Raw genomic sequence first — 14,519 nt, 5'->3', positions numbered from 1 at the left:
TCCAGACCCGAAACCGTACTCCAACCCCATGGGGAACATGACTTCCCCGCATGCGGGGTCCGTCAGCCGCACATCGATCGGACTTGGCTTCAAGAAGGGTCGACAATATCTTGGGGCATTCGCTTCAAATGGAAGGTATCCGGCGAATTATTTACAAAGGCAGATACTTAAGACACGGATACCGAGCTTTCGGCGAATTATTACCAGTTTGAATACGAAATTGAGTGGCATCCTTCATCCGTTGTGGCTTTCTGACGTGTGACCCTACATTTTGCTCGGTAGCCGATCTCTTTGATCGACTGGCAAGACAGTTCCCCGCGGATTATGCATTAGCATCCAGTCCCGCGGGCTCTGGGAACGAAATAGGATAGAGCCCAGCCTGTGAAGGGTGTTGAGGATACTGTAGGATTATTGGATATGACTGTGTGTAATCTTTTCACGAAGATTGAGTATAAGACTCTTGCTCACGATGCCACTCTTTGAAAACAACAGCCCATAGACTTCACTTCGACCTCGTTAATCCTGAAAGTCATCTTCACTTAGATCCTGGAGTTAAAATGTTGGGCTTTATCGCCGCGGGGCTTGCGGCCCTCGCCGCCATTTCTTACCTCGTCATTCGACCTATCTTCCTCTACTTCTACGACTCCAAGGGTCTCCGCAAATACCCCAATTATTCTCCCTTGTCACCATTTACAGACTTGAGGCACTGCTATCTCACAGCTCAAGGCTTCCGTTCCAAGGAGCTTCATGAGACGCATCAGACAACAGGGCTGCCAATCTTGAGAACTGGTCCTAATGCCCTATCCTTCGGCGACACCCGGGCCATCAAAGACATCTACGGTCACAGCACCAAGTGCGTCAAGGACAACAATTACGTTGTTCTGAGCGGGAGCCACAGGCATCTCTTCGATGTTGTTGACAAGCCGGAGCATGCGCGAAAGCGCAAGTTGTTGTCGGCTGCTTTCGCCATCAAGAACCTCGAAAAGTGGGAGTACAAGGTCGCCTACACTGCAGAGCGCCTATTCAAGGCATTCGATGAGAAATGCACCGAGCCTTTGAAAGGCACCATCCCTGAGCCTCAGGATCTCACCATCGACTTCAACCACTGGATCAACCTCTGGACCATTGAAGCCATCAACTTCATCACCCTGTCCTCGAAGATGGATCTCCTTGATACCGGAACGGATGTTGTCACCGCTGAAAGGCGCGATGGCAGCACATACAAAGCTCGCTACCGCCACTCTCAGAATCAGACAGCAATTGCCCAAGCGGTGTTCGTTTGGGACTACAACCTGTGGCCTTGGATTGAGTGGATCACAAAGTCTGTGCCCAGCAAGTATAAGAAGATTTGGGAGGACGGCAAGCCCTGGGATGATGTGTATTACCACGCTGCTGCTGAGCGCCTGCGCAAGTACCAAGCCGGTGAAAAGCTGGACGACTTCTTTTCTTGCATGATGGAAGACAAGACTGGCTCTCCCAACAACCTTGACTGGGGTGAGCTTGTCGCCGAGGTCGGCGCCATCATCAACGCTGGATCGGACACCACAGCCATCGCCTTGACGCACATTCTGGAGCTTTTGATCCAGTATCCGGAGTACATGGACAGACTTCACAAGGAGGTCGACAGCGTCCTAGAGCCTGAAGAGGTGATCGCTCCCTACGACAAAGTTAAGGACCTTCCATTTCTCAAGGCATGCATCGACGAGGCTCTCCGCTTCATCCCGCCTACATCAGCTCCACTGCCTCGTCGCACGCCTCCAGAGGGGGCTCGCATTCTGGATGAGTGGATTCCTGGCGACACCAGTGTATCGATGACCATCTATGGAGCGCACCGAGATCCGAAAATCTTCCTTGATCCGGAAACCTTCAAGCCGACGAGGTGGCTGGACTCTGAGGATCGGAAGCGCATGGAGCCGTACTTCATCCCTTTTTCGACGGGGGCGCGTGGGTGCATCGGCCGGAACATTTCGTATTTGGAGCAGATTATGATGCTGGCCTCATTGGTTCATCGGTATGAGTTTGCTTTGCCTTCTCCTGATTTCAGGTTGGAGAGATTCGAGGCTTTCAACATTATATGCGGGCATATGCCAATTAAGATTTGGCGAAGGAAAATCGAGTGATGTGTTGAAGCCACATCTTGCTTAGACTGAAACCAAGTAGCTATTTGAACAACCACTATAGCGATACGATTATTCTTTGTGAGAGCATATACTTCCAAATGGCGACTACCCTTGCGTATGCTGAGATTCGATTCTGAGTGCTGAGCTAGTGTTCTTGCTGAACTATAGTCATCAGCAAGTTCTACCCAGGTTGAAATCGTTACTGATAATGGCGAGTAAACCAGAACTCAAATATGTCTCCGACTTCTGGGTATCTGTGTCGTTCTCTACGTGTTACTTGGGAGGAATCTATCTGCGGTGCTTATTGTACAAAGTCTACGACAGTCGGCTTGGCCGTCAACCCAGACTGTAGACCTGCCACCGCCATTTACCTGCAACAAGTCTTCCACCTGAGCTTTACCCTCGAGTAAGCCGTGATCAAGAATAAAACGGCCACAGTCTCCGCCGGGCCGGGGAAAATCACCAGAAAGTTGCAACCTGCCTAGCCAGAACCAGATACTTCCATCTAACTAGGCAAAGCGTTCCGTCGTGGCCCATAGCCCATGACTGCCAGCTAGAACCTGGGGTAGTTTCGTATCTGTGCTCAATATTCAGACTGAACTAGCGCCACATACTAGACTCATAGATAAGCAAAAGGTCTTGCGGGGAAGGTTTGACGCAACATCAATCCCGTTATTGGTCATGCTTCCATATTTGCTATGATTGTGACGATAGGCTCTAAATCGCCACCTCCGACTCTCCGATGACATGGAGGACATTCGGGAAGAGGATTTAATGCCGTCCTTGGCGCAAAGTACTGAAGCATTATGCCTTTTGACGGTACGGCCGGACCCCAATTTCGACGGACTGGTCTGGTAGTTGCGCTCCAGGGATGCAGGCGTGTGTGTGAAAGACCCCACAACCTGCTCCAGGCGCAGATGACAGCTAAGCTTGCCCCAGACTCTACTTCTGGTATCAGCTAGCGCCATCGCCAGGTTCGAGTGACAAGGTCAAAGATGACGCTTCTGAGGCTGGGGTGCATGTCTTTGTTGGTAGAGACAACTCATGTTTGGGTCCGAGATGGTTTGCGGGGAAGTTGGAGTAGACTGAGAAGCCCATCCCAATTAGGCAGTCACTCGCCGAAATGCCGGCGAGTTCGCTCCTCTGTTGGATGATCCATTCGCATCATGGAACGCCCCCGGGCGAGGCACGTCACGCGGTGTGGGTCGAACGCTCGGCCATCTGAACTTGGCGAGTCGATCTCTGTCCAATGTTGTACCAACTCTTTCACAGTCCTCTATTCCCCGCCCGTGATGTACTCAGTCTGCGAGCTGATGTGCCCCCCTGTTCCAGTTCCAACCAGAGCACGAATGAATTGCCGGGAATGTGTGACCGCAGACAATTGACAGGCAGTCTACCCCGTGGGGGAAGCACGTTAGCTCCCGGCTGTCTCTTTCTCCAAGAATCGAGAATCTCCAAAACAGTCCGCCCTTGACATTGCCTCTGTCCTGATTGGTTGGCGGCATTGACCATGTCCGCTGTTGCCATGGATGTAGAAGTTGATGTTAAGAACATCGGCCAAAGTATAAAGAGATGAGCTCAGAAGCTATTCAAAACTTTTGTCTCATCTTGTGCTCGACACGGGTTCAGAGGAAATCTCAACTAGACCATCCACCATCACTCTCCGGGGCCTCGGACTAAGAGCCTTGCACCCCTTCTTCAACCTTTCTTCCGTGTCCCGGCTCATTGTGTGCAACGGACGAGCAACCGTCATGTCCGACCTTGAAAAGACGCAGTCGCGTAGCGGTGCTCACAGTCAGGTTGAGGATGTCAACGCCAACATCCTAGCTCAGGCCGACGCGCCGATTAACTACGATGTTGATGGCATCAAGGGCATCGTGCGGTCCCCATACGTACTCGGGGCCGCCCTCTTGGCCTCATTTGGTGGATTCTCCTTCGGTTACGGTACGTCCACTCAGAAGTGGCAGAATCGTCATGTGAAGATTGTGTCTAATCAAGCGCGTCAGATCAGGGTGTCATCTCAATCATCCTGGTCATGCCCCAGTTCCACGACCAATTTCCCGAAACATCCCCCGACCACCCGAGATATGGCTTCAACACCGGCTTCATGACTGGTATGCTTGAGTTCGGAGCTTTCATAGGCTGCCTGTTTCTCCCATACCTCGCCGATAAGATCTCCCGCAAATGGGCCCTCACGATCGCCACATTCTTCTTCTGCGTCGGCGCCATCATCCAAACCGCGGCCCATAACTACGGCACTTTGGTAGCCGGCCGCACTATCGGCGGAATTGGCGTCGGAACCCTGGCCATGGGTGCGCCATTGTACATCTCTGAGATTGCTCCTCCGAACCTGCGAGGCTCCCTCCTCGTTCTGGAGTCCATCAGCATCGTCATTGGTGCCATTGTCGCGTACTGGATCACGTTCGGGACGCGAAGCATATCCGGCGAGTGGGCTTTCAGGCTCCCATTTGCTCTGCAAATGGCTCCGGCGCTGATGGTGGGCCTCGGCATCCACTTCTTCCCGTTCTCTCCGCGTTGGCTCGCGATGGTCGGTCGTGACGAGGACAGTCTCGGGGCTTTGACCAAGCTCCGCCGTGTACTCATATCCGATGAGCGCGTGCAGGCTGAGTGGAAGGGAATCCTATCGGAGGTGCGATTTCAGCAGGCAATGGTGGCTCGCGACCACCCGAGCACCAACGCTTTTACGGCCGAACTTGCGCAATGGGCGGATCTTTTCAGACCTCGGTACTTGAAGCGCACCACCATTGCCCTCGCCATCCCGTTCTTCCAGCAATTCTCAGGTACGATGACCTTTTCTTTGCCGATAAGGAGATTCTTTTAACACTCTTTATTCAAGGAATCAACGCGTTTGTATACTACGCCCCTACGTTCTTTGCCGCCCTCGGCCAGAAGGGAGACATGCCCCTGATTTTATCCGGGATGGTCAACATCTGCCAGCTTATCGCCGGCATTCCGACCTTCCTGTTCCTCGACCAAGTCGGACGTAGGAAGCTCGCAATTGGAGGTGGTTTCGCCATGGCTGTCCCCCACCTCATCATGGCAGGCGTGGTCGGCAAGTTCAACAGCAGCTGGGACGAGCATCCCGCCATGGGTTGGCTCGGCGTTGCCCTAATTTGTGAGAAGCCCGGCCCCTTTCTCGTAGTAAACATGAACGAGTGGCGGAATACTGACTCGCATCGCACACAGATATCTACGTCCTCTGCTACGCGACATCGTATGGCCCCTTGGCGTGGACCTTGCCCGCAGAGATTTTCCCGAACTCGAAGCGCGCCAAGGGTGTTGGAGCTGCGACCGCCATGATCTGGCTGGCCAACTTCATCATCGGAGTGTGTGTTCCGGAGATGTTGATCAAGATTGGCTGGGGCACGTATCTCTTCTTCGGGTGTTTCTGCGTTGCAGCCGGTGTCTTCTCCTTCTTCATGGTGCCTGAGACGGCCCATAAGTCTCTGGAGCAGATCTCCGCCCTGTTTGGAGATCACAGTGTGGCGGAGGAGCAGGACATCCGCAGGCGCATTGTGGAGGAGATCTGGACCGACCCGAAGTATCAGGTCTCCAGTATGCCGTAGACGTGGATGGTGCGGAAGCCCTGCCGCATCCGAGGTTGTATTCGATGTACGAATTAAGGTTTTCTAGCCATGCCGATACCCGTGTGACACGATGCGTGAACGAGACCGAGATGAAGATTCGCTGGTCGTTATCGTGAAGACATATTAAAGCTGAAGAGCTGAAGGGCCAGACTCGTCATACCGCTCACTCCAGAGCCTCAAGGTTTGTGAGCTGTCATACCAGATGCATTCCAGATGCCACATGACTATCAGAGAACATTGGAAAACACCAAAATCCAACTTCTTGAGGTTCGTGATCGCAAAGCAGGGGAAATGATATCATGGCATGCAAGAATTTGCCAGGAGGTAGGCGCCGTGGATCCCGCGGACAGCTTACACGTCCCAACTTTTCACACGTATTTCTACATGCTTACTCCACAGCCAACACCGTACTGCGTTGGAGACTCAGTGTCAGAATCAAACGCACGCTGTAAAGACTTGCAGTGCGGGGTTCGACTCCCCGCCAACATCTCCTTTCCAGGACAAAACTATTCCTAACGTGCCCTAGAGACGGCCAGATGGAGGCCTTGGATGAGCAGGGATTGGTCGCTGAAGCTAAAGCCATCTAGAGCCGCTAGGCGCCCACTTCGCCGAGTAATGTCCTCTTTATGCCCTTTTTATATGTTCCGCACTGCCCCACGCCAACGGATGGTGTCGGCGAACTGCTTCCTTCCTGGGCCACCTCGACATTTTCTTTGCCTCAGCCATGGTATGATGCCTTACTCTGAAGGGCGGGAATGGCTCCACCACAGAGACGCGAACGGATCGTGCCGTGCGGGAAATGCAGAGGTATGTGGTATTTTGACCTTATATTTCCCATCCTCCAGTGTTGCTGTTTTTGTTCGTTCGTCATGTCATGATGGTGGTCCGCGCTGTCCGCGGACATCACGGAGGGATGGATGTCTTATCGTCTTCGCCCCCTGTTTTCTCGCTTGAAGGTGTGGTCGTCGAGCATGCCCGGCTAACCTGATTGAACATAGAAAAACACCTCAAATGTAAGTTATTGCGAATGGTCCCCTTCTCATTGGCCTACGTTTGTCTTGGCGACACGGCCATATGCATAGGGAGTTCCTGATATTAACGGTGGACCGCAGGCGACGGCGAAACACCATGCTCTGGCTGCAAGAAGTCAGAGTCTCACTGCGTACGCGTGAGTAACCGCTTCAGGTTCAAGCGCATGGTCGCGTCAGAAAAGAAATATTCCTTCGATGTGAATCAACCGTGGCTGCACGCAAGTGCAAGTGGTGGTAAGACCCTTCCTAGAAAAGCCCTTCTGCTGATATCTACCGGATGGAACTCTAACACCGGCTTTGCAACACGAAGATACACAGAAGCCTCTCGCTATCGTCGACGAGTCCAGCAAGGCCCCCAAAAGCAAATCAATACCTCCTCCCCCGAATCCCAACCAACCGACGTTCGAAGCCTCGATCACAGTGGCACAGCCCAAGGCAGCTGACCAACTCACCGCAGCAGCCGAGGCCCTGCATTCATTTTCGCAAGGCGGGCCTAGTAGTCAGTCAGGGTCAGCTAGTGATCTCGTCACGAGACTATCACCTAATGCCCAGGCACGATCGCAACAATCCTCACCAGCTGATGCTGAAGCTTTCGACATCGGATTAGGGGGTGGAACCCAAATAGCAAATGGGACAGCGGGCTCAAGCCATGGACATGCGTCATTCTTCAATTTCCAACCGGTCGCGACACCTTCTTCGAGCATAAGCACGCCATACACCAGCATATCTGCACCGAGCCCGTCAGTTCCTCGCTCGATACCTGAAGGATGGAGTAGAGCTATTGTCAACGGCCGACCGAGACGACCAAGTTTGCTTTCGCAATACCAGTCACCCGTCTTTGAAGATCCAAACGTCGAAGCTTCGTCAGTTGCAGGCAGTATCAGCGAGACTCCGCAATTAGGTTTGCAGGAAGGGTGCCTGATCAGATGCTTTATTGAGAATCTTGCTGCAGCTGTATGTTTGTCTCGCCATGATCCCCAGCAAATCTTGAAGTATCCCCCTACTTCTAATTTGTTCCAAGTGCTCACTCAACTTGGTCACATCCAGTTCGATACCACCGACCGAGATCGTCATTATGTCCTCGTGGTGCCCCAGCGCGCAGTCTACAATCCCCTCTTGATGTACGCGATATGTACAGCGGCAGCCAGATACTTGACTCAGTTATGGTCAAACAAGGGCCCGAACCAAGTAATCGAATACCACGGCATACCTCTCCCGAATCTCAACAAAGAGTCTGCCATTCACTACCATAACAAGTGCATATCCTATCTGATGGACACGTCAACGGATCCGGCACATCCATGCGATGATGATGCCCTCACTGCTATCACAATCCTTCGCTACCATGAACAGGTCGACTGTAGGGCATTTCAATACTAGTTACGACACGATGCGATGCTCTTGCTAACGACGCATTTCTTGCAGCCCATCTCACCGGTTCCGACTCCGAGACATACGTCAGCGCGGTTCAAGCTGTGTTCCACGCCCAGCAAGAAGACACCATTGGCCTCTTCAGCATCATCTATCATCCCCCACGAGGCGCCGATATCTATGCCCCAAGCATGCCGTCATTACGGCACTCCGCGACGCTCATCGCCCTGCGTCAAGAGATATGGTCCGTCCTGCTCTACCGACGCCCCTTCCGACTTCCCCTCTACGGCGCCGAAGACTGCTCCCAGTTCGAACCTGACATGGTCGCCGACGACTTCGACTGGGCCAACCGAATCCTCGTATGGTGCGCCTACGTCCTCAAGTTCTGCTTCGGCACATCTTCCGACAACACCATCGATTCCGAAGACCCTAAGTCCCGAGTGGAGCAGTGGAACGCCCTCAAAGCCTTCGAGCACAACTGGGACGAACACCTGCCTCCCCACTATAAGCCCCTGGCATACCAAGAACGCAACCCTGAAAAGGGCGATTACTTCCCCATCATTTGGCACGCGAACGACTGCCAGGTGCTGGCGTTGCAACACATCGAGCTGACGAGGATCATGTTGGCGGTGCATAGCGTGAAGAATCAGAGATTGGGCATCGGCGCACAGGCAGCAAACCAGGCTTTCGAGGAGTTGCTGCGAGATGCGACACGCAAAATATGTGGCCTCGCGCTATCGAATCACAGGGACCAGCCTGCGATGGTGACTGCTGGCGTGGGCATCTCTTTGTGTGGAGAGTACTTTCACGATCAGGGCGAGCAGCAGGCCATTGTAGGGTTCATGGCGAACCTGGAGAGTTTACACGCATGGCCTACCAGTTCGGTAGTCGATGCGTTGAGAACTGCATGGGGCACAAAGTAAATCGCCGGGGCAGCGATGACCTATTTACACGAACGCGATATCTCTCGTCGTAGGTGCTGCGTCATTCGCAACGTGTCGCTAGTTTTATCGGACTTTTGTCGGACAAGACTTGTTGTCTTCGCCTTACGTGGGAACATGGGCACGATTAAGGTTCAAGCTTGAACCTGCAACAGGTTGCATTTTTAATCCGGGTACAGGCTTGTCTCGGTTGAACGGCAACCTAAGTTCAGATTCCGATCGAAGTTTATCTGGAGATTAAAGCACTTTTAGACAAGCATCAGCGTCGGGTCATGAATTCTGACTCGCTATGCATCTTCAAATTCAAAGACGTTCAACTTCCCACCACTCTGTTCTTCGGAAGGTGATTGCCGGTCTCGAAAAGCATCGGCCCAAGCTATTCATAGCTCACATCTCGGTCAGTGCCCAAGAAAATTAGTTCCGCTGGACTCCTTTATCATCCAATGAATCTGCCAGCTGAGGGACGCCATCTGCGTGCTCGCTATCGCGGCCATTGTGGATACGAGCCTCCTTCTCGATCTGCTGGATGTCAAGCTGAGCAACCTGTGCATTTGATCCGTCGATAACCTTCGCGAGCTCTTCGAGAGTCGGTCCCTTTGTCTCCACGTACTTGAAGAAGACGAAGCACAGTTCGAGGAAGATCCAGCACTATCAGCTTGGTTAGCGCACCATGTCTGAAGACCTGATACTTTTGACTTACAGTGTAGATGAGATAAAGCTTCCAAGTTTCTCCTTCGAAATAATCCAGTGCTACTGGGTTGGCATAGTTGTTAAGAGTCAAAGCCGACTGAATTGCGATGTTCAAGATCATCAGCCCCTTCGCTCGTAGAGTGTAGGGGAGGATTTCGACGGCATAGCTGATCAAGAGGCCGGACCATGCGATGGCGTATGCGACGTTGAACACCCAGATGAAGAATATCATGGCGTGGTTGGCTCCTGGTGAGCTGTATTCTTCGTACAGCGCACAGGTCAAAGTCCAGAAGATGAAGGTGCCAAACATGCCCCCGGTGGAGAGCAAGAAAATTGGGCGACGGCCGAACTTGTCAACCAAGAGGGCGAAAGAAATGGATACAATCAGCGATACCATAGATGATCCACCCGACAGCTAGGTTATGGATGTCAAATGAGCTCATGTAGAATCAAGGATTACCAAGTGAAACTTACACCGAGCTTTTCGGTTGAGCCAGTAATTCCGGCGTTGTCATACAATATGTTGGTGTAATTACTGATGATCGCGTTTCCCGACCACTGAGAAAATATGCCAAGAGAGATGAGAATCATGAATCGGTATCTGTTACCCGGGGTGCGGAAGAAGTCGAGGTAGCTACTGTGATTCTTGGCGGCCTGTTCCATCTTGATAGTCTCTGTGATTTCGCGGTACTCGAACTTTACCGTCGGATGGTCAACGTTGCCATTCGCGTGGTATTTGGCCAAAATTGCCATCGCATCGTCTAGCTTGTCGTTGGCGATAAGGTATCGAGGTGACTCTGGGACCCCTAAGAACGTAAGTACAGTGTCACAGAGGCTCAAGATTTGACTTACACCAAATGCCGACAACTTGCACTACAGATGGCTGGACTCATGTTCAGCAATTCAATCACAGTTATTTTCAGTTAAAGAGACGCTTACCAGGGCTTGCAACAATGCCGGGATTCTCCACGACCACTGGTTGTTCAAGAAGTTGGTGCCGAACGATGTCCAGGCGACGACTTCAAGCCCGAATAGTGCGTCAGCATTCGGTCTGAAATGACCATGTTAAAGGTCACTTACGCAAAGCTCCTACATTCCAAAGACAGTTGTAAACGGTCGTTAGCCTTGCTCGATGCTGAGGGTGGGCGATCTCGGTGAGAAGCATGGGTGACGCCATCTGAGAGAACGAGTTTCCGAAACCCAGAAGCACGCGCCCACCCATAAAGCCTGCAGTTCATTAGTCACAGGGTAGGCTTTCTCTCAAAGAATTCTGAACGGACCTCCCATGTTCTGGCAGAAGGCCTGAAGTGCAGCACCTGCAATCGTGATAACACCACCGATGACAATGGGCAGTCGCCGGCCCCAGTGGTCGGTGAAATAGGGGCTTTACTTATTGTCAGTAGATTCTCATTCCATGAAGTCAGAACCGGGGGGGTCGCACACGATAGGAATGGAGGCAAGACTCCCAATTTGATACAGAGCAGCTAGAAGCCCCAGGAGATGATCGCTGGGGCTTTCAAAGTACTCCTTCCATGACTCGAAATTCTGCACGGAGTTAAAGAACATTCTGTTCGGTGTGAGTAGCTGCAAACTTTCGTGATAGGTTGTCGTAAACTCACCCATCGTATCCAGTACTAGCGGACGCAATGCAAAGGATGAAGGCATGCCAATACAGAGCCCTCAACCCAGGGTCGCGATACCATGTGACATGTTCGAACTGAGGGGCCTCGTCTTGAGCATGAACTGTGGCCTCTTTGTTGGGCTTGGTAGCCTTGATCTTGGAAAACGGCCCCATGTTGTGCGGCTTTCCCGAAAAATCGTGTTGATGAATATCAGACGCGAGCGACCGCCTGGGCTGACTCTCCACATACCTACCTCGAAGTGGGGAGCCTAAGGTCTAAATATCCGGGGAAAAGTATCCAAGACGCGCTTCGGGTTGTCGGGAGACCTCCCCGTCTCCTGTTCTTGGGATGGCCAGGTTGTATCACATGAGCTGAGTTGGTCCAGTCGTGCCGAGTGACTAGCAGAATTACCCAAGATGTGCTCAGCTCCTTAGGCGGGCGGCAAATCAGGAGTCCAAGCTTACATCCCGGGCGACAATTGTATGCTGGGCGGCCTACCTACCATACAGAGACATCCTTCATGTAACAAGGCTACATATCATCCAATGAAAACTGTTTTGTAATTTAGCCGGCATGCTCTTGGCCAGTGGAGTGCCACGAGGCCAAGGCTGAGGTTCTAAGACTCTCGTTGGAATACCGAGATTCTGCCCAGTACGCCAAGTGGCTTGGTGGGCCTTGTATGGATTCGGCTCCCAGCCCGATTCAACCGCTACATTCGGACCTTTCTGCTAACATTTTCTTGGGTGTCATGTGAGACAAGAAGCGTGGCTCTGTGATGGTCAATAACCTGAAAATCCTATTTTTTGTTGATACGGTGATATCGACATCCAGAGACATGAGGCCTTCGGGTTTCGGCCCTTCCTGCCATCATGAGCGCCCGATGGACAAGCTACTCTTCGTATGGTTTGAGCTCTAGATGACTCGGAACAAGCCATTTAGTTACGCTAGTCCATGTTGCTGACAGGTACAGATTCTCACATACAGACTGGGATCTTGGGCCAGTGTGAACCAGGTCCAGTTTGTTGAAACTGAAATATTTCACATCCATACTATTCTTACAGTCATCATCTCAAGCTGTGACCCTAAACATGAACTCCAAGCAATGCTTCTGTCAAGTACCCTGCGTAAAATTATTATCAACCAATATCAGCATGCACATCTTTCACCTCGCCTCCTCGTCCGCTCTCCAACTCTTGAACTCGCGGGCTGGTAGCTTCAAGTCGAACATGCGATCAATTTCGATCACACTTCGCCCTTTCATTTCCGGAAGGAAGAAAAAGCAGAGCACGACCGCGATAGCACACAACCCCACGTACAAAAACCCCGCCTTGGCACCCAAATTACCGGCGTCTTTGTTGAACAGATACGGGAGAATGATACTCAAGACAACCGAAGAAGCCTGTTGGACCACTCCACCCAAACCTTGTGTCTTGGCGCGAAGTCTCAAGGAGCTGGTCTCGCCCATGACGGCGTAGCCCGCAGGCCACACGCCCATGCCGCAAACCACGATGATGGCAATACATCCACCAGCAGTGAAATAAGCGACGACTGGCCCCCTCCAGAACCCCGAGATACTAACCCCAACCCACAGGATGTTGGCCACGATCAGTGAAACGAGGGTGATTTTCCTCCGGCCCACGCGGGATAGGACCCACATGCCAGCGAGATTGGCAAAGGTGCCAGCGACGATGCCACCGATGAGTATCATCAAACTGGTACCAGACGCCATGCCGATGGTCTGGAGAAAATAGCTTGACTTGGCGATGAGGTCAAGGCCAAACATCGCGGGGAACAGATTGGCCATAAAGACGATCATGGTGCGGCGAAGATGGGTTCCTTGGAAGCACGTAAGGTATGTAGCGCCTACAGACACTTCCTTCTCCTCCTCGATGCTGGCTCTGATCTTCTGCAAGGCTTTCAAAGCGTCGGCTCGAGGGGCGTAGAGCTTTCGCGCAGACTCCATTGCTTGGTCTGAGAGCCCTTTCTCTTCCAGGAACGCTGGGCTCTCAGGGAGAGTGATGGAGAGGATGAATGGAACAAGAGCCAAAGTCCACTGTGATCCAAAGGAGGCGAGATAGCCGGAGCGCCCAGGGTACTTATTCAAGACAAAGAGGACGATAGACCCCAGCAGTTGACCGACGAGGTTGCCGGTGGGTACGAGCCCCATAGCAGATGCACGCAACGCGGTCGGCGCCGTTTCAGAAATGTAAGTCATTGCCGTGACTTTCAGGATACCGATCGCCAGGCCTTGGACGAGCTTGCCGACGAAGAACATGGATCGCATGGCGTTGATGTTGGCGGGTAGATAGGAGAAGAAGATGCCGGCAACACCTACAGCGCAGATGATGCTGCCCGTCCGTAAACTGACTCGACGACCGACTCTGTCCTGGAACCAACCAGCGAAAACGGAACCAAACGCCATGCCTAGTGGAATAGCTGCAGACCATAGAGAGATCCAAAGAGATGGAATAATCCATTCGTCCTCGAAGATCTCGCCGTAGTCATGTTGGAAAGGCTCAACAGCAACGATGGTGCCGACGATTACCAAGGCGTAACCCCATCCGATGACAATGATTGTCAGTGACAAAGCGTATGCAACCACCTTGGGGTACTGGCGGATGGCTTTGCCGAGTGGTAAATCGGGCTCTTCTTCATTGACTGTGCTCGAAATCTCGCTTGCTGTTTTCATCAGCGGGTTTGTGGAGTGATCACGCGTATGACGTGGGCCGTCCGGGTACAGGCTGCTTTCCCGGCCCGTCCTAGAGCCTGTAGTGTATGATGGACTCGGTTCGGCCATTTCAATGGTTTCGGTGTTGGTCGCTCCCACGTTTGCGGGGCTGTATTCGCCGCGGCGGTCATACGAAATGTCCATTGCCGAAGGAGTTGACACCGAGTAGGGTTTGTTGTTGGGAGCAATGGGAGTCAACAAAAGAGAGCGTAATGATATTCGGAAACTTCGGTAGTTGTGTAAAAGTGTTATGGTCAGTGATGTCGGGTTGATGAGATCTAATGTCCTTTTCTGCCGACATGGAGGGATCGGGATGGTGCTTTATGTCCCGAAATCCCCTCCATTGAGGTGTTACCATTCTGCCTATAAGCAGCACAATCTCTGCTACTGCCGCTGAGTTGTTCGAGC

The 14,519-nt window shown here is 52.3% G+C and overlaps 5 protein-coding genes across 5 annotated transcripts; 3 read left to right on the top strand and 2 right to left on the bottom strand.

Moving 5' to 3' along the window:
- Positions 1-557: 557 nt before the first annotated feature.
- Positions 558-2,120, top strand: CGGC5_v004925 (Tryprostatin B 6-hydroxylase; the record flags this gene model as incomplete). The annotated part of the gene is made up of 1 exon (XM_032029925.1): positions 558-2,120. The coding sequence occupies one exon, from the start codon at positions 558-560 to the stop codon at positions 2,118-2,120; it is 1,563 nt and encodes a 520-aa protein (XP_031893158.1).
- A 1,751-nt stretch (positions 2,121-3,871) lies between these two features.
- HGT1-9 (High-affinity glucose transporter) lies at positions 3,872-5,707 on the top strand (the record flags this gene model as incomplete). Its single annotated transcript, XM_032029914.1, has 4 exons — positions 3,872-4,064; positions 4,127-4,921; positions 4,978-5,256; positions 5,328-5,707. 4 exons carry the CDS (start codon positions 3,872-3,874, stop codon positions 5,705-5,707), a joined length of 1,647 nt encoding a protein of 548 aa, XP_031893157.1.
- Positions 5,708-6,483: 776 nt separating this feature from the next.
- On the top strand, positions 6,484-9,053 carry CGGC5_v004923 (uncharacterized protein; the record flags this gene model as incomplete). The annotated part of the gene is made up of 7 exons (XM_066151366.1): positions 6,484-6,535; positions 6,727-6,741; positions 6,841-6,993; positions 7,070-7,258; positions 7,634-7,713; positions 7,807-8,119; positions 8,185-9,053. 7 exons carry the CDS (start codon positions 6,484-6,486, stop codon positions 9,051-9,053), a joined length of 1,671 nt encoding a protein of 556 aa, XP_066009112.1.
- A 432-nt stretch (positions 9,054-9,485) lies between these two features.
- On the bottom strand, positions 9,486-11,556 carry CGGC5_v004922 (Lactose permease; the record flags this gene model as incomplete). Its single annotated transcript, XM_032029892.1, has 9 exons — positions 9,486-9,719; positions 9,772-10,176; positions 10,236-10,567; positions 10,614-10,644; positions 10,701-10,780; positions 10,842-10,988; positions 11,042-11,145; positions 11,203-11,328; positions 11,381-11,556. The coding sequence occupies 9 exons, from the start codon at positions 11,554-11,556 to the stop codon at positions 9,486-9,488; spliced, it is 1,635 nt and encodes a 544-aa protein (XP_031893159.1).
- Positions 11,557-12,545: 989 nt separating this feature from the next.
- On the bottom strand, positions 12,546-14,255 carry fmqE-4 (MFS transporter fmqE; the record flags this gene model as incomplete). Its single annotated transcript, XM_032029881.1, has 1 exon — positions 12,546-14,255. One exon carries the CDS (start codon positions 14,253-14,255, stop codon positions 12,546-12,548), a length of 1,710 nt encoding a protein of 569 aa, XP_031893154.1.
- Between the last annotated feature and the right edge of the window lie 264 nt (positions 14,256-14,519).

Source organism: Colletotrichum fructicola, assembly GCF_000319635.2.
Source record: "Colletotrichum fructicola Nara gc5 chromosome Unknown KSG_Nara_v1_contig03, whole genome shotgun sequence".
In the NCBI taxonomy this organism is placed as follows: Eukaryota; Fungi; Ascomycota; class Sordariomycetes; order Glomerellales; family Glomerellaceae; genus Colletotrichum; species Colletotrichum fructicola.
The sequence above is the reverse complement of the archived record's forward strand: the minus strand, read 5'-3'. Positions and strand labels throughout refer to the sequence as shown.